At 43.2% G+C, this 17,905-nt stretch overlaps 1 protein-coding gene and 1 non-coding gene across 3 annotated transcripts in view; one reads left to right on the top strand and one right to left on the bottom strand.

Annotated features, from left to right (window-relative positions):
* The window catches only part of fgd5a (FYVE, RhoGEF and PH domain containing 5a), a 31,470-nt gene continuing 13,565 nt past the window's right edge, over window positions 1–17,905 (bottom strand). The window contains exons 5-21 of one of the 2 annotated variants that reach the window (XM_085159888.1): window positions 17,624–17,654; window positions 14,743–14,894; window positions 13,792–13,948; window positions 9,643–9,733; window positions 9,379–9,429; window positions 9,182–9,240; window positions 8,351–8,422; window positions 8,080–8,148; window positions 5,595–5,678; window positions 5,428–5,507; window positions 5,210–5,306; window positions 4,737–4,874; window positions 4,485–4,587; window positions 4,239–4,375; window positions 3,682–3,810; window positions 3,197–3,351; window positions 1–1,428 (exon numbers count right to left, since the gene is read on the bottom strand). In XM_085159888.1, the coding sequence (XP_085016014.1) occupies window positions 1,392–1,428; window positions 3,197–3,351; window positions 3,682–3,810; window positions 4,239–4,375; window positions 4,485–4,587; window positions 4,737–4,874; window positions 5,210–5,306; window positions 5,428–5,507; window positions 5,595–5,678; window positions 8,080–8,148; window positions 8,351–8,422; window positions 9,182–9,240; window positions 9,379–9,429; window positions 9,643–9,733; window positions 13,792–13,948; window positions 14,743–14,894; window positions 17,624–17,654 (1,642 nt within the window). In that variant the 3' untranslated portion in view covers window positions 1–1,391. The remainder of the gene's footprint in view (window positions 1,429–3,196; window positions 3,352–3,681; window positions 3,811–4,238; window positions 4,376–4,484; window positions 4,588–4,736; window positions 4,875–5,209; window positions 5,307–5,427; window positions 5,508–5,594; window positions 5,679–8,079; window positions 8,149–8,350; window positions 8,423–9,181; window positions 9,241–9,378; window positions 9,430–9,642; window positions 9,734–13,791; window positions 13,949–14,742; window positions 14,895–17,623; window positions 17,655–17,905) is intronic. The other variant, XM_085159889.1, reaches the window with a different exon arrangement.
* Window positions 4,011–4,082, top strand: trnae-cuc (transfer RNA glutamic acid (anticodon CUC)). Its single transcript has one exon. It is a non-coding gene; the product is annotated as a tRNA-Glu (tRNA).

Genomic DNA, 17,905 nt, shown 5'->3' with positions numbered 1-17,905 from the left:
CATTTTTAATGTCGTTTATTTTTTATATGCATCTATATACATAAACATTTACAATGCAGTATATGCTATAGAGGTACAACGATAGTAACACTGTAGGTGTGAGCTATAGGAAACGGGTAGAAAAGATGAACAGTACTCAAACATGTGCTTTTGATATCATGCTGCTTGTCTGATGAGGGATCTTCATTCTGAAAGGAACAGATAATGCCATTGGATGGGTTATTTAAGAGAAACTGCATCTGAGTGAAATCCTGTGGCACGAGTGGCTGAGATCACTCTAATACTGTGAGGATGAAGGTAGTTTGACAGCATTTTTAAGAAGCTTTTCTATAATAAAGCAGCCAAAGTATGATTATATCTAGCAGCATATATATACAGCATTAAAAAAGGCCCTCATAAAAATGGCACAATAACATATTCTTATATGAGTGCACAGTAACTGAACTGTTCAAAAATACTATAAGGTTAAAGTATATGTAAGAATAGATTAAAAAGCAAGGTCCCTCCGTACAGTACTGTGATAACATAAAGAGTGAGGCACATTCATCATCACTTGCAAAATGCACTGCATTCAACAGGAAGAAAGCAACTGGCACTTCAAAGCTGTGTGAAAATTTTTTAAAAGACTTTTAAAAAATACAAAGTATCTTCAAAATTGTTCATCCTTTGCTTTAGAGCGGACGGCATTTCTTCGCTTTGCAGATTCAACACAAGACTAAAACTGTGTAAAACTCCACAAGAACAATAATGTACATACTATGATGATTAAAACGAACCCTTATTGGGGACATCGTGAATCACAATTTTTATACAGATAAATCATCTAACTCACTTCAGTATCTCCAGCGTATACTTCACAATATATATTCAGAATACCAAGTATCTCTCCGTTCCCCCTTTACAAGATATGCATACTACCCTGAAGCAAAAGTGATTTTTCATGTCTTTGCAGTTACCTCAAAACTGTGTCATGCATAACTGCAACGAAACTGATATGAAAGGACGTCTCCTGCAGAAGACAAAGAGTGGTTTAACAGTCCAGTGGAAACTCGGGTAAAATACACCAGAAAAGCCAAAAAAAAAAAAGAAAAAGTGCAGACATCTTAAAAAAAGGTGAAAACAGAAGAAATAAAATTTCTCTCAGGTGACGTATTTAACGTATCTGAGCTGCTCCTGAAGGCTCTTGTGAAATCCGACTCGAGGATTCTGCTGCTCTTCTCCATACAGCAGAATTCCTCTGAGGAAAAATCTCCCAGGTGTTTGAATTGTCACTCAATATCCCACAAAAGGCCTGATGTGATGAATCCTTACTGATGGACTGAGTTCACATGCAGCAGGTGGCTTTGTTGCAGTCATGGAGTGGATGTGTCATTTATTTAACTTAGCAGATGCTATAAAATAGTGGCCTCCTCCATGGCATTGACCCATCTGAAACACAAAGAGGTGGAGCATTAGACCTTCGAACTCACTGTCTTTTTTTTTTTTTTGACTGGATTTGAAAGTCAGCTTATGTCACAGATCAGAGGTCAAGGTCACCCAGTGTTTTTCTGTTTTCTCATAATTATGATACTAAATTGTTAATATGAATATTAACCACTTTGTTTTTCGTGGAGTATAATCAACAAATTAAATCTTACAAAATAGATCATAAAACTCAGCGGCTTTATTTGTCTTTTTTTATTTAACAGGTTTGTATGATTTGCACTCGTGTACACCTTCTGCTCATTCTCTTTATCAGCTTGTTTTGATTTCAATAGACTATTTTACTGTGAAACACTAAAAACACTCCATGATTCAGTAGCTTTTAGTGCCATTTTTAACAGCAAAAACTTGAAGTAATCATGTATGACTTTATCCCTCTCCACATCATTGTGAAGGAATTTTGCCCACTTTTCTTTACAGAGTTTCTTCAGTTCATCGAGATTTACTGGCATTCATATGTGCACAGCTCTCTTAAGGTCCCACCAAAGCATTTCAATCAGGTTGAGGTCTGTGCTCTTGCAAGACACGGATCGGATTCTTTCCTTTTTCAGTCATTCTGCTGTAGATTTGTAACTGTGCTTGAGATCATTGTCCTATTGCATGACCCAATCTCAATTAAGGTTTGCCTGTTACTCCCAGGACAAAACCTCTGCTTTCACAGAGGTGCTCATGTACGCTGATGATCCATTAATCAAGCACATTTGACAAGCACCGTCCCCAATAGCTACTTACCCTCTTAATAAGGGTAAGCTTACTATTTTACATGACTGTATAAATCCAGTGGCGCTCCAAATAACATTCACGCTTTGTTCAATAAGAATATGAACTTTAAAAGTTAAAAAAGGCTCTCTTTTATTGTTGTGACACGCTTATATTTAACTTTAAGCAGAAAAAAAAAGGATGCAAATCTTCGTCAGGGAGTCAGAACAGATTTCACGGAGCGCCGTGAGAATAAATCCATTTTATTTGCTATTTAAAAGAAAGTGCCTTGGAGTTATTATTCTTTTTATGTCATCCCATCCCAGGAGCCCCTCAAAGGAATCCAGTTTAAATCTTCGAAGACCTCCTGCTCAAATACTTTTCAAAAATAAATATATATGCACTCTTTTGAACTGTTTTTACAAGCAAAAAACCCAACAACCTACAAAACAGGGCTGACAGTAAGTAACAAGTGAATTCAAAAAAATTGTCATGGCCCATTATAATAATTGATGCCTTTTGTAAATCTCAAAGTCAGTTGGAAGAGAAACGAATCCACTTTAACAAACACAGCCTGCCACCTCCACTCTTTGCCAGTAAAATGGGGATGCTGCAAACGGCCACGTATTTATTAAAACAAAAAGTGCATTAATAAGCTTGCTGTCAGCCTTCACAGAGTCACACATTCCACCAAAACAGATCAGCAATAGAGGACATAAATGCAGATAAGCGAGTGCAAACATTAAGAGAAGACAGGAGACTTGTTAACAGTCAGTGCAGCAATCTTACACGAGAAAGCGAGAATGCATGGAGAGTACATTATGCTGCACTGCAGGACATCAGCTGCTCACTGCCTGCTGTCTAACATACCACACATGCCTTGCTACAGCTCCCTGGTGGTACAGTGATTACGATTTAGCGCTCTTGTTGCTGTAGTCTGGCTATGATTGCTAGTCAGAGAATGTGCTTTTAAAAGACACTCCCCGAATGTGCTTGTAAAAGCATTTGCACTGACCTGCGAGCAGTGTTTTGATCATCTGCTTTGAAGGTGTAGTAGAGTGTTTTCTTGTGGTACAAATGGAATACGTTACTGCTTTCTTCTCCCTCTGGCCTCTCAGTCAGCTTGACGGTGAAGCCCTGCAGAGGCAGACTCTCTGAAGCCACTTTATCCTGAAGGAAGCAGGCAAAAGTTAAAAATGCCAATCTGGCCGTCAGCAGCAACAACAACTTAATAAGTTGCTCGTGCTTTGAGGAAAACAAAAGACAAAAGAAACAGAGAGAGAGAGAGAGGGAGAGAGAGAGAGCACAGAGATTCCCTTTATTAGTCAATAAGTGTTCTGCTCATGAGGCTGAAAAAGTTAAAGAAGTGGATATGTAGTTAAATAGCCGTCATGCACTTGAGAAGAGCTGGATAAAGGCAGTAAGAATATTTCTTTGCTTGAGTGGCGATAATGTGTGAATGTGTTTGGGGCTGGTGTGGGAGACTCTGTGCCCCCTCACCTCACTGGTTGTGAAGGTGTAGAGCACCTTGTCTTTGAGGAGGAACCACAGTCGCTTCCACTTCCTTTTGCTCTTCTTCCTGCGCTGCAAACTCCCACTCATGGTGGAGCCCTCCACGCCAAGTGACACCTGCAGATAATTGTCATTTATTAGACATTCAGAAACTCTAATAACAGGGATGATGAGTCAGCTGTTTGTTGCAGCTGTAAAGACAAATGAAAGGGTACAAAGTAGTGTGAACCCTAGTGGCAATTTTTGTGCACTGCAGGAAGCAGCTGGATTAGATTCCAGTGATGCCAGTACACACAGACATCCTCCATTCACACAGCTCCCTGGTGGTCTAGTGGTTAGGATTCGGCGCTCTCACCGCCGCGGCCCGGGTTCGATTCCCGGTCAGGGAATAACCTTTACTTTCCCCAATAATACAAGGGTTCTTAAAAGGTTTGCCTAAATATCACAGTGGTCCGTGTTACTTTGGTAATAAGAAGCAATACTCTCTTGCTTATAAAATAGTCATCAGGGTTTGAAAAAAGGGTAACAGGCAGCGAGTAGTTCACCTGGGTCAGAGGGGATATGCTCTTCCGGGACTTCCACAGACTAGGGGGCTGCAGACTCTGGAAGACAGCAGAGAGGGGACGACTGGCCCGGTGAGTCCGAGGGCTGGAGTTATCACAGGCAGCTGACACACTTCCACCTGCAGGCAAATGCAAACTCATTACCTTATCGAGGTAAACAACTGGAAATAATAAGGTTTACATTGTACAGTGAATTTTGAAACAGGCACCAGGAAAGCTAAGCTTCACCTCTTTTCCTGAGCTCGGCATAACAGTGATCGCACACTTTAGCCAGTCTGTCTTTGAGGTACTTCAGAGGATATCTGTTTCTGGAACAAGCCCGGCACACCACCTGTGCGGACACATCAGTGACATCGTAATACATCTTCAAAATCTCCAAAGCAGCAGTAAAGTATGGTAAGATTATGTCCCCAATATCCCCAAACAAGTTTACAGCTAGACGCCAACCACGTTCGAGTGAGAGCAAACTTTGGGTCTGACCTTGCCACACGCATTGCAATGGTGTCGTCTGAGAGTGAGGCTGAAGTCGGAGGTGCAGTTCATGCACATCATGACATGAGAAACTGGCACGAGGACAGGTGCAGCCTCGCCCAGGGCCATCCACAATTTCTCACGGGCCTGATTGGACAGCGATGTTGAGATGTTACAGCACAAATAAAGCTCGCTTTTTCAGAATTCAACTCTTAACCACAAAATAATTGCCAGAAAAGTCTTTTTGTTTTCAAAGCTGAGAGAGTTTATTGAATCTTCTGACAAATACATATCATAGGAGTTGAACTGCAAGTTATTGCCAGCAATAATCAGTAGACAGGGCTTATAAATGGTAATTTATTTAAAAAGTGAATCATCAAACCCTTCTCTTAGCTAATTCTGCGCCCTTTCTTACTATGACTCAGATGAAAGTTCTCTTCTATGACAAATTGTATTGTGTTACACTGAAGTTATTTTCCTACCTCACTGCAGGGCCCGCCAAATGTGCAGAGTCCCGCCGCGTGGTCCGCTATGGCTCGACTTAGCGTGTGGAACCAGTCCTCCCTTTCTCCAACAGAACTGAAGAGAAATACAGAAATACAACACGCCTGATGCCCCTGATGTGCCTGACTGAATGTGTAGATTTCTTTGGAAATGACAGCCATCGTTCACATCAGAGTTCTGAATGTCAGCGGCTCACCTGGCAGAGAGTGTAATAGTGATGTCGGACACCTCAATCTTAAGACAGTTCAGCACATTGCCCAGCGTGGGTTTGCTCACCTGTGTGTGACAAACAAGACCAGATCACAGTGCAGTAAAAAGCAAAAAAGCAAAACGTGTTTATGAAACTTGGAAAAGTTAATGTACCTTCATCCCTGACAGAGACAGTGTGTTCTTGAGCCTGTATTTCCCATCCTGCTGAGGGTAGGTGTACAGCATTATGTCGTTCATCTGAAGGAGAAAAAGGAAAGAAAATATAAGAGGTTTAGAAAGATTTCACTATTTGAGATATAATGGCTACTTTCAGCTGCTCTCTTATTCTCACAACATTTACTGAAACTGCCAACATTAAAAAAAAAGAAAAAAAACAGAAACAATAAATTAATTCATAAGATTTTTTTATTAACTGATTTATTTGTTGACTAAGCTTTTGATTCGTTGTAGATTTTTACAGTTTCTCCTCCTGATGAGAAAATTATTTACTCGGGATGTAATATCACCTGCTAACACAAGGTGGTAGTGTTATATAAACTTAAGCACCACAGCGGCTCAAAACAGCACCAAGGGTAGAGCTGGTTAAGTACTAGGCTGCGTTTTCACAGCACACTCACCTCTGTGCATCCTGTCAGCACAGAATTCCCATGTATGCACACAACAAAATCAGGCATTACTGTAAGGAAAATGTTTATTTTCCTGTCAAACCTGAGGTATTTGAATTCCCTGAATTCACCAAGAGTCTATTGTGTTCTCACAACACAGACAAAAGAAATGACATCATCGGTCACACCTTATGTGTGCTCTAAACATCCGCTGGGGCCTTATAAGCAGCATCCAGGAATTCTCCACCCTGCTCTGGACTCCGGGCCTCCCCTCGCCTTCACAGCCTTCTTAGGCTACGTTGAGAACTAGAGCTGGGTGGAACTGGCCACCTTCACCACAACAACAACACAAACAGCAGCAGTAATGCATTTCATTGGACGACTGGCTGGAGACAAAACACTGCATGATAGCCAAGCCCGAGCCCTGCCTACGACCTCTGTGCTCGAGCCGCCACAGCTCTTCTGCTCCACCCTGCACTGCTCATTTACTCATTCCACAGAAATCCAAGCAAGCGCCAAGTTAACAGATTTCATGACCCACGAGACGCAAATTATATCCACTTGAGCAACCAAGACATTTACTTTTTTTGACAGTGGCATTTCATCTCCTCCCCTAAAAGCATCACCTCCTTTACCTGCCCCTTTTACTCATTTCCCTCTGACATCTCTCTAGATCTCCATCCTCCCTCTTAATCCCTCCTCTCACTCACTCAGCCTGCTTTTCTTTCTTTTGTGAGCCCTGGCTTGTGACATGGGTGCAGCTTCTCTCTGTCACAGAGGTGGTTGATTGCTTTCATCGGCGCTGTTTGTATTTCAGTTTCTTTAAAGTCCCATAAATAACACCTGAACCTCTGGAGCTGTCGGCTTCAAGGGAGCAAATAGCTTTATAGTCCTAATAGCCTACAAGTATCAACCACTAACATTTTCAAGCTAGAGCTTATCAGTTTAAAAACCGCAAGTGACTGATGGAAGAGAACAAAATGAATCCTGAGTGTCTCAAATGTTACATGCTACCTGGAAAACCCTATGGCAAATATGCTGCCCATGGAAATTCATAACATGAGACAGCACTGATTGCACATGAAACAATAGATGGGACTTCTCTATTTCACATTATGTGTTTGTGTAGCACCACCACCCCTCCTCCCTGCATTCTACAGGGTGTCTGGCCTTCACTTCGCTGTCAGTCCCCTCCCAATACACAGGAAGTCGGCATCCAGTGACCCACACCAAACATCCTGTAAGGAAGTGGGGCCCTGGAAAACAAGTCCTGGGAGGGGAGGAGGGGAGAGGAGGAGAGTGGAGAGGGAGGCCCTTGGCTAGATGGGTGTGGTGTTTAGTTGAGGTCTTACAGCCTTGGCCTTGTGCCCCCCACCCTTCCCAAAAACCTCACCTAACTTGCGGCACAACCCTGTCCAACAGTCCTCCACATTTTCTGCAGACCACGCCAGCATTCATTTTAACATTACCTAAATAACACTGCAGGTGTTTTCTGTCCTCGTGCTGTCCATCCATACCTTGCTTAAAACCACACGAGTTTCTTTTGAACTCTGAGATGGCACTTTCCAAAGATACTGAATACATGAGGCTTTGTTTTGGTAAACGTGTGTGAAATAATGCAAAAAGCACTTGAAAGAAAGGTCAAGCTATAGCCAAATGTTTGATTAAGTCACTCAGGATAAATATTGAATATGCGACTTGTGAACAAAGATTGGCACCCAACTGATTTATTGGTGAGGTAAAACTATTGGCTGATATTAGATATTTACCAGTCTTTCAGCAAAGGTTAATAAGGCTAATACATAAAAAGAAGAGATGGGAGAAACAACCTTCCACCATGTTACGAGAGTTTACATTGCACAGTTTGTCCACCACATTTTCTTTAATCTTTCCCATGATTAGCCTTTTTTAAGGATAAACTAGGCTAATCACAGCTAATATTAGACCATTTCAAACTACTGAAGAAACAAAATAGTGAAATACTTTTAAGCTTTAACACCAGTAGTACTAAGTATCCGATGTAATGCCATTACCAGAAACAGGTGCCGAGGTTGCCTACTTTTCCTGGAGACCTTCATGAGTGTGCCCTCTTTGACAAACATCTGCCAAAAGAAACAGTATAAAAGCTTTGCATGTTAGGTTGTTGTAATGTTGTAAACTAATTCTTATAACATTACGTAAACACATGACCAGTCTTTTTATGCTTTCACAGTGACCTCAGAGGTCTGGCATTCAGATGTTGGTGTTGCTTTGTTTTTGACAGTGCAGCAGTAACGCTGTCAGACAGAACTACACGATGCTCACCCTTCCAGGTTTCAGAAGGTCCCTCTTCCCTTTCACGCTGTATTCAATGTGGACCAGACGCAACAAGTTTTCCTGCAGAAGAAGAGAAGCAGGAAGTTAGAGAGAGAGATTATCTAGTGATTGATGGAAGAGAAGACAAAGAACTGAACCATCCCTGTTTCTCTGTGTCTGCCATCCCTCACATTTCACATCCCTTTCCGACTCCCTCCCTTTCATGCCCAAAGAGAGATGTGCTACCACCGTCTGTCAGTCTCTGTGTGTATGTGTGTGTGTGTGTCAGGGCTTGTGCACAAATGAGAAAAAAAGTGTGATAAACAGAGGAGGTAAGCCAAAGATCCACATGGGAGCTCGGCAGTGAGGTGGGGTTGCCAGTTCATTCACAAACCATTCCCTCCCTTATAATTATCTCCATGAAGAGATAATTTGTGTGTGTATGTGTGTGTGTGTGTATGTGTGTGTTTGTGTGTGTGTGAGGGTGAGGCGGGGGGGGGGGGGGTCATATTCACCCTTTACACTGCTCCCTTTGTAATAAACACCTGGGACTTTCTGATGACATCATCTTTCCTTGCCTCTTGCGTAAATCAACAAGCTAAATGCCAAAAAAAGAGGAACAGAGCTCCCCTTCACTCCTGCAAGTCGTTTGGAAGAAGGATTCACGTGGGAGAAAAACCTCAGCTGTCTAATCTTGTCACGCTTGAAAATTGTTCTTTCACTGCCACGCAGAATAAAGACGCAGCAACTGCAACGCTGGGCTGTGAATATGTCAAACTCAACAGGGGCTACACAGTCTGAATGTAAACTCGCGGGGTGTATCCTGACTCAGACACTCACCCCCTGTTTCAGATTGTCGTTGGCCTGGTCGGCTACCTCGGACACAATCACCAAGGCAGCTGCAACACAAACAGAGAAAGAAAAAGAGAGAGTGTTGGACTTGGAACCCTCTCATTGGCTCTGACACAACAGCCGGACCCCGATACAGCTGAGTGTAAGTGTGCATGCGTGTGTCAGCACAAAGCATGCAGATTTACCCTGAGTGTCCTCGTATTCTTTGGAATCAGGAGAGAGGTTGTTCAGGTAATCTGGAGAAATCAGAGAGAAGATATGAAAACAAGACAAGGTAAATAAGGTTAAATCTGAATTTGCAGGTGTGAAGCATCTACAGTTGTCTGGCCATAACTAGTGGTACAAATGAAATTGTATCTTTAAGTCCAACTTTTGCAAAAATACACACTGTTGAAAATGAGTGGTGGACCCCAGACAGCCCCAGCCCAGTATAACTCCTGGGATGTTACCTGTGAGTAGCATGCGGTATTGAAGCACTCTCACTATAACCTGCAGCAGCTGGTGTTTCAGTGGGACTTCTGCTTCTTCTGGGCTTCTTGTCTGCACAGACACACACACACATTGGAAATTTTAGAGGCTTGTAAAAGATCATCCATGACTAGCCTACATGGAAAGGTTTTTATTAAGGGTCATTTGTTGAATTGTACACTGCAGACATATTATTTCTGCAGAACAAAATTATTGTGAAATTAAATACCGTCTCCCACAAAAGATCTCACCCACATAAGAGTGCAACGGTGCCCCTGAGCTACACACAAAGAGCCGCTTCTCTGGCTCCCAAATAAGGTTAACCACTATAAGTCAGTGTTGCAAGTCAAGGGCACAAGTGACCAAAGGAAACCTATGGGACAGGATGACCTTAAAACATCTTTTCCACCAGTGTATAAAAACCTGAAGCGACTCCCATTCTTCTGCTCGCTGCAGTCATTTGCAGGTGAAAGGGGACAAAAAGTGGCACAATCAGAGAGCGCTTTAGAAAATCAATCAGGATCTAATTGTCTCTGACAGGTATTTATGCCCTAAGCGGTGGAGAAGCAGTGGGGGTCTGTGTACTGTCTGTGTGCGCGCGCACACACACACACACACACACACACACACAGAGTTTTTTTTCTAATCCAATGAAGTCCCATCCTTCATTAGCGAGGCACAGATAGCACCCTGCGGGAAACAGCATCTTCATCTTATTTACACCACACAAACGCATACACACTCATGCACACATAGGAGCCCACGCAGACACAAACACGAGCTCTATCATCCAATTTCAGATGCATTCACACGTGCGTGCAGTGTGCAAATGATGGATCCCTTCCCACGTACACCCAGGCCGTGGTTGGTGATGAGATAACGCTGATTGGGGCTCTAAAAGGGGAGGGATGCGATATGACTTAAACACACCGCTTTGTCTTCATTATCTGAATTGTAGGAGTCAAAAAGTAACAGAAAGCTGAGGCCTCTTCTAGTGACGTCCACTCACCTACTCCTAAGGTTTCTGTGTATGAAGGTGTGGTTGTTGTTTTTTGACCCCTCAGCTTCAGCCTTTACTTTTCTGCCTTCCTTCTTTCCTCCTCTCTCACTGATCACTGCATGATGCATTGAGAACAATAATAACTAGCTCTCCACTCTGTTTTCAGAGCATCCGCTCCACTCAAGTGTTGCTTGTAAATTGTCATCCAATTGACACTTGTAAAGAGGAAGTAGCTTTCGAGAGATGGTAATTAGCCTGCAGTTTGTTTGGGTGAGACCAAACGAAGGGGGAGAGAGGAGCGAATGTGCGATGCATTGTGCTGGCAAATAAACACATCCACAGAAACGCAGAGATAAAAAAAAGAAGCCCCACACCTCTCACACTCTGTCACGGCCAGCTGATTTGCTGCCTGCACACAGAACTGATCTAATTGGGGAGTTGTAAAGGAGGCTGTGGCTCTAATTAGCTTCTGTCTGCCTCATTGCCCAGCTGCCTTTACAAGGATTTCACTCCATCGCTCTCTCTTCCCCCTATCGCTCTCTGTCCACCTGCTGCACAGCCTCCTACTGTCACCCTAGGCTTCTGGCAGAGGAGGAAACACGCAGCGTTTACACACATCTACGCTACCGCATGAATACTAATCGAACCCGAAGTGCTGTGGAAGGAGATTTCTGAAGTGTTTGCAGTTGAATGACATCCATGCAATTTGTGAATGACAATCGCCCTGCAAAGACAATCAGACACACACATGCAGGGACACAAATGAATTGGTAACAGAGGTAATGGGTAACACACAAGCACACCACGCTGTGTTGGCTCACGTGGTAAACGAGCAACACTGGCCGTCCAGAGGAGACTGTAATCCTGTAAGGGTCGAGCAGTGATCTGATCAGGGTCTGTGGCTACTTTATCACTGTCATCACCACATCCACAATGAAATTGCTAGCACTTATGCTGCAGCATTTTGGCTTGTGGCATTAAAAAAGCAATTGGCCGGGAGAGTGGAAAAAGGGAAACGGAGGTGTTGAGGGGAGGTAAGCACTGAAAATAGCCAGATCTAATGAAGATTGACTATTTTTAAATGCAGAAAAAAGAACAGCAAGCTGTGAGTACAATTACCCAAGTCATTGCTTGTGCTTTTTTGTAGGTATAATGACTTGAGATGTGCCACACAACCAGTATTAAACAACAACACAGCATCTCTCAGGAGCAGGAGCAGGTACAGTGTGCCTATATGATTGTCTTTGCTCTCCCTCAGCCCTCTTTCCTCCTGATTACAGTGGGGTCAAAATCACCATGCAACTCCCAAAGCAGTCCTTTGATACAGCACAGCATTCATCACCCACACATAATGCCCTGGTGTGGGACTGTGGGAAGGACAGACTCCAGGTTACATTCTTATATGTAATAAGGGAAAAGTAAATGCAGGTTGAATATATAGTGACAGCTGGAGCGATCCTCCCAGGAGAATTTAATAGCGACTGCCACTCCGGGTGATACTTTCGGAGATGTAAGGCCAACCCCACACAAATCATTCAGACCAATCAAGCCATTAACGGCATATATTCCGGGTAAGCAGCAGTTTACGATGTGAGAAAAGGAGCTTATAGCCCCTTCATGTTGAGGCACGTAATTGACTTTGATCAAGGATATTTAGAGCCGAGCTTGTCCAAGTGTGGAAACATGCCGCAAGATTACGAAAGGTCGGTGTTTACTGTCCGTGGCTGCGAGTCATTTCTCACCTCCGCTCCCCCCTATTTATATTTGATCTGACAGAGCCAAAGTTTTTCTTTCTGGGAAGAGGCAGCTGCTGTTGAATATTCATGAGCGAAGACAGTTGGTGCCTTGTCCATTCATTTTTCTTATCAAACCACAAATGCTCGGAAGCATTGTGTCAGGCACTCAGGGCGAATCAGCACACGGCATGGAGCTGGTGACACGTGCATTTGGTTACAGAGGAGCTGAGCTGAATAGGTAACATGAGGCAAAGCTTTCTAATGATCTGTACACTGATGAAACCAGAGGCAGATGAGGCTTATATAAAGACTCAATCATTTGAATGTTGTGTATGTGGGTTTATCTATATGCTTTCTTAATATCCTGCGTCTTACTCAAAATATGTCAGTCGTGGTTGTTACCCGCTCAAGCTGTACATGTTCATATTCAGCAGGAGCACAAAGTAAGGATTATTAAGCGGACCATGTGCACAATTTTTTGACCACAGTGATGAAATTAGACCACAGATCCTATTAGACTGAGCCTTTGCTGATCCCTTCAGCCAAATCCAACCTCCTGGATGAAGAGAAACATGCTGGCAAAACAATGAGTATTTGCTGTGGAGTGGGTATAGAATATGCGAGCATGGCAGCAGAAAGGTCAGTTAGATGAAAAAGAGAGGGGATTGATGGGTTTAGAAAGGCCAGCGTCTCCCTGTGGAAGCTGGGTGACAAAAATAAAAGCTGAGAGCTGTAAAGTAAGCACCAGGGGAAACGCTAGGTTTGATTTCTGCACCCTGATTTACTTTCCCTCCATAAATATTTAAGTAAACCTGAGATTTTACTTTTGTTTATGTTTTAAAAAAAAATACTGGATCAATTTTAGTGAAGGCAACACGGTGACAAGGTGGTTAGCACTGTTGCCTCACAGCAAGAAGTTCAGTGAGTTCAATTCCACCATCAGACCAGCGTCTTTCTGTGTGGAGTTTGCATGTTCTCCCCGTGTTTGCGTGGGTTTTCCCTGGGTGCTCCGGCTTCCTCCCACAGTCCACAGACATGCACTTAGTGGGGATAGGTTAACTGGAAAACGCTAAATTGCCCATAGGTGTGAATGTGAGCGCGAATGGTTGTCTATGTGTTAGCCCTGCGACAGACTGGAGACCTGTCCAGGGTGTGCCCTGCCTCTCGCCCTAAGACAGCTGGGATAGGCTCCAGACCCCCGCGACCCTGAAAAGGAGAAGCGAATGGATGGATGGATGGGATCATTTTTATCATGTGCTGTTTCTGAACCCAAGCTTGCAGAAACAAGAAAACAAAGGAAAAATTGCAACAGAAAGAGAAAGTTGGCAGGAAGCACGACAAAGAGCTGTCTTTACTATGTGTATGCATTTTAGTCAGTCTGTTCAGTCTCTTACCTCAAACGTCTTGACGATTTTGGCGAAAGCTGGGTTTTTCCTGCAACTCTCCTCGAGCAAAGACATGCTGCGGTCGTACTCGGAGATGTAGGTGTCAAACGCGCTGAAGTTGTCCCGACGTGACAAGATCACATCTGCAACTTTTGGACTCTCCTCCCTTCACAGTGGATAAAATCAGAGATTAAGTGCATGCTCTTTAATCACTCCAAGTCATTTTCTTGTTAAAGAAAGAGTCCCACACAAGCATCCAAAGTCTGTCAGCTGAGCTCAAACTCGACATGAACTTTATTCCAGCAGCGCTTCAGTTACTCAAACCACACATTTCTCATCGGGATGTTTGAGAACCTTTAATGAGCAATTAATATATCCGTTGTAGTTGCAACTTAAATTTAGTGTATTTCCATCTTGGCTAAAGAAATTAATGTAGTTTTTTTTTTCCAGAAATCAGGACGCAGCAGACCGTAGAAGAGCATAGATCTATGCTTAGCAGCAGGTAACAGGTACTGCCTTTGGTTGAGGAAGAACCCCTCTGTAATGAAACGATTATAATTGGCCTTTTAAAGTGGTGTTTGAATGTTTCAGAGTGATTAGAGTCTCAGTGGACAGTAAATTAACACGACTGTAAAGGTTTCTACAGTTTCTCTCTTCTTACCATTGTTTACGTTTCTCTGTATCTATGAAGCGCCTTGAGGCGACATTTGTTGTGATTTGGCGCTATATAAATGAAATTGAATTGAATTGAATTGAATTTTATTATTTGCTTCGAGCCCTGTGTACAGGAGCTGCATGCTAAAAGATCTTTTGTTAAAAGGGTTGGCGTAATAAGCAAATGCTTCAGCCAATACCTTTTGATTAGCCTTGTCTCATGCTTTCTTGCTTTGTGGTAAATCTTTGTTCTGTCTTCACTGAGATATTTGAATGCTAATCAATAAAAACATATCACTCACTCACCATTGACTAATACGCTCTTCCAGCTCAGTAAAGATGCTGCTGTGCAGGGTGTACACCTCAGGCAGCACTCCCAGTATTTCCCCCAGCCTCTGCTCCTCCAGCACTGGCTCTCCTTCCTCATCCACCGCCTCAGTCACTGCTGACCTAAAGTCCTGCATAAGAGAGGGAAAACAGGATTAGTGAGAAGAGCGTTTTTTAGTTGTTGTTCTTTTATTTAAGAAGACAAATGTATGGAGCAAAAGGGGGAAAAAGGAATGGAGGAATTTGTCGAGAGGCTTGAAGAAGGAAGTAGGTGGTTGGGGGGAAGGGGTGTGAGTAGGCAGGAGAAATGAAAGGTACAGAGGAATGAGGAACCAGGAGAAAAATGGAAGGAAGGTCAGATCCTCCTTAACATCCTTCCTGCTGCCCTCCCCTCGTATCATCTCATTACTTTGGTCTTTGTCCAGGCATTCAGGAAAAGTGGCCTTGCTTGCACAAGAGCTGTGATCCAGGTGCTGTTGCGTAATGACCTTACTTAATGATACACTCTTATACTGTACATAGCTCATAGCTTTTAATTTCTCAGCGTACACTAATATACAGTGAATTAGGGTCCCTTAAATCCATTCGCTCACATAAATAATGTGCAATATCTAGTTATAGCTGCGGCGTCAGTGACTAAAAGGATGAATATGAGGAGTTATGGCAGGGAAAACCAAGATCAGAGGTAATTTATCTACTCAGCGAATAAGTAGGTGAATCATTTGGAGCTGCCAACACTGGTTAAAAAATATCAGTTTCCTTCATAAAGCTTTGTGTGAAACTACTGTCTATAAAGGTGAGGTGAGTCTGTGAGGTAGAAGTGCATCAATTCCTGTTCTGGGTAAAGCGCAGCCATAAAACAAACAGAGATGTCCCACAGACCCGTGAGATAACGTGGTGACACCGGGCGCTTCGCTTCACGCCGTCCATCACACACAATCGATCTTGGTGCGAGTTAACATTCATCACTTCTCACACCTGCTTTTACGGTTCAGGTCAAATTCCTCTGCACGCACACAAACACAGACACCCTCCATGGATGAATGAGCTTTACCCAGCTTTTTTTTTTTCTTTGTTTTTTTGCCCATTAACTTGCAACCCTCTCCCAATTTTCCTCACGTAAAGCAGGTCAACAAGCACCACGTTAAGCACTCGGCTGAGCAGCCAGTCATGCTCGGTGATAATTCGGCACAGAGAATCTGTTCAGAGGTCAGCAGGTCATAAATGAGAAAAAAAATATAAAAATAATGATAATAATAATAAGCCCGGGCTTCATATGCTGAAGCAGTTATGGGGGAAAGTCATAGAAGAGGAGCACAGCCTCCCTTCCTATGTGGAGGCACGGTCCTGGAAATTCTTTGTGTTCTTGTTATTCCTTATCAAACAATGGAACAATAGCTCATGTGCCTCTCACTTTACGCTGCGCCTTGTTTTTTTTCCCAGACTGTGTGTTTGTACATGTTGTGCCGCTGGAGCGTTCCGCGGCTGGAATATCTCTGTTTCATTCTAATTATGAGATCAGCCTGCATAAAAACAGTGACTGATATCTCAAAAGACCACATTTCTGAAGTCTGAAGAATAACAAGACCCCCATGCATTATGCAAATGCATGATTAAAAACCTGAAAAGCCTCAATGTCACCTCTGAAAGGTGTCAGAAAAGGTGGTGCGGTGACACTGAGGAGGAATGCGAGGTTACTCTATGTCTATTAAATGGCAATTTCAGGTAACATAATAATAATTTACATAGAAGAAAAATGTTCATTAATTACTTTCTGAAACGTCTCATCGCTGATGCACCGATGTCCAGCATATGTCTCTGCCTGCACTTTGCCACACATCAGCTAATTAGTATGACTGAAGATCATGATGAAACTGCAGATATATGATAATGAGTTGGGCCCGTTGCATAATATTTATATTAGTTGCTGTTTAATGGCACCAAATTAGCCATTACGCAAAGCTGCTACGGTGCACTCACGGCAGGCGTTCATAAATCATGGTGAAGGGCCACACATAAGAAATTCAGGTTATGACCTTATTCAAGGTTAGAAGGTACAGGCTGACTGATGGGCTTCCTCGGCTTCAATGACTCTACCTGTCAGATTTGTACTGGCAACCATCACCTTAATAGCCACTTCTCCACACCGTGTTTTCACTTCTAATGCACGGGTTCTTTTAAAAAAAAAAGGTGAATTAAATAAAAGTTGTCACTAAAGGTCATTTTAGGTGTCAAATATCCTTCTTTGTTTGTACCTCTGCGGGGATGTGCTCTTGTTATGACAGGCAGTGAGTGAGAAACGATGGGAAGAGGTGACAACAGTTGGCTGCGATGCGTGGCCGCCCTCTCGCTCATCACGGCTCACTTTCAAATCCTCTGTCCAACAATAACTTTACTTGTTCCGCTAATGAGAGGGAAATTCTCCACTGGATGACACAACACGGTCACAAGGAACTCGAGGTGCGCGCAAAATATAAAAAAGGACCCTCCTGCTTTGTTTTTTTGTTTTTTTTCGTGACCTTCGAGGGTGGGCGTGCGCACGCACACAGTGTCAGATGAGTGAGGGCACGAGGATGGCATCATTAGGAACGCTGGGTCATCTTACAACTGACCACGCCAGAGTACTACATGTCAACTTTGTCAGAACCAGGAAGTAGATCTTGCTGCAACAATACTGATAAACCTGAACGGACCCATACAAAGGTGGAGGGGGGTGAGGGGGTGAGAAAAAGGAGACAGAGACTGGGGAGCAGACACACAGGATATGATGTTATCAAGACAGTTTAATAGGCCTTCAAGCAGGAGAGATTTTAAGCCTGTGTGACACTTTTGTGGCGTGTGCCGGTGAATGTCCTCTTACCTCCTGAAGGTGCTTCAGGCCGCTGATGTGTCTGAAAACAAGAAGAGAAGAGGAGCATTAGATCTAATTAAACTGTGGGGAGGAATTTACAACCTTCTACACAACTAAGTAACTCATTTAATTATTTAAATTATGTATGATGGAAAAACTACATCAGTGGAATGGTTAAGTGGGCAGCAGGGCAGGAGCGAGACTGGTGAAAGACACTTGTGTAATTGGCTGTCAGTTACTCTGCATGCAGCTTGATGAACGAGGGAGAAGAAGGGGGGATGCAGTTGGATG

This window comes from Neolamprologus multifasciatus, chromosome 5 (genome assembly GCF_963576455.1).
Source record: "Neolamprologus multifasciatus chromosome 5, fNeoMul1.2, whole genome shotgun sequence".
Classification (NCBI taxonomy): domain Eukaryota; kingdom Metazoa; phylum Chordata; class Actinopteri; order Cichliformes; family Cichlidae; genus Neolamprologus; species Neolamprologus multifasciatus.
The sequence above is the reverse complement of the archived record's forward strand: the minus strand, read 5'-3'. Positions and strand labels throughout refer to the sequence as shown.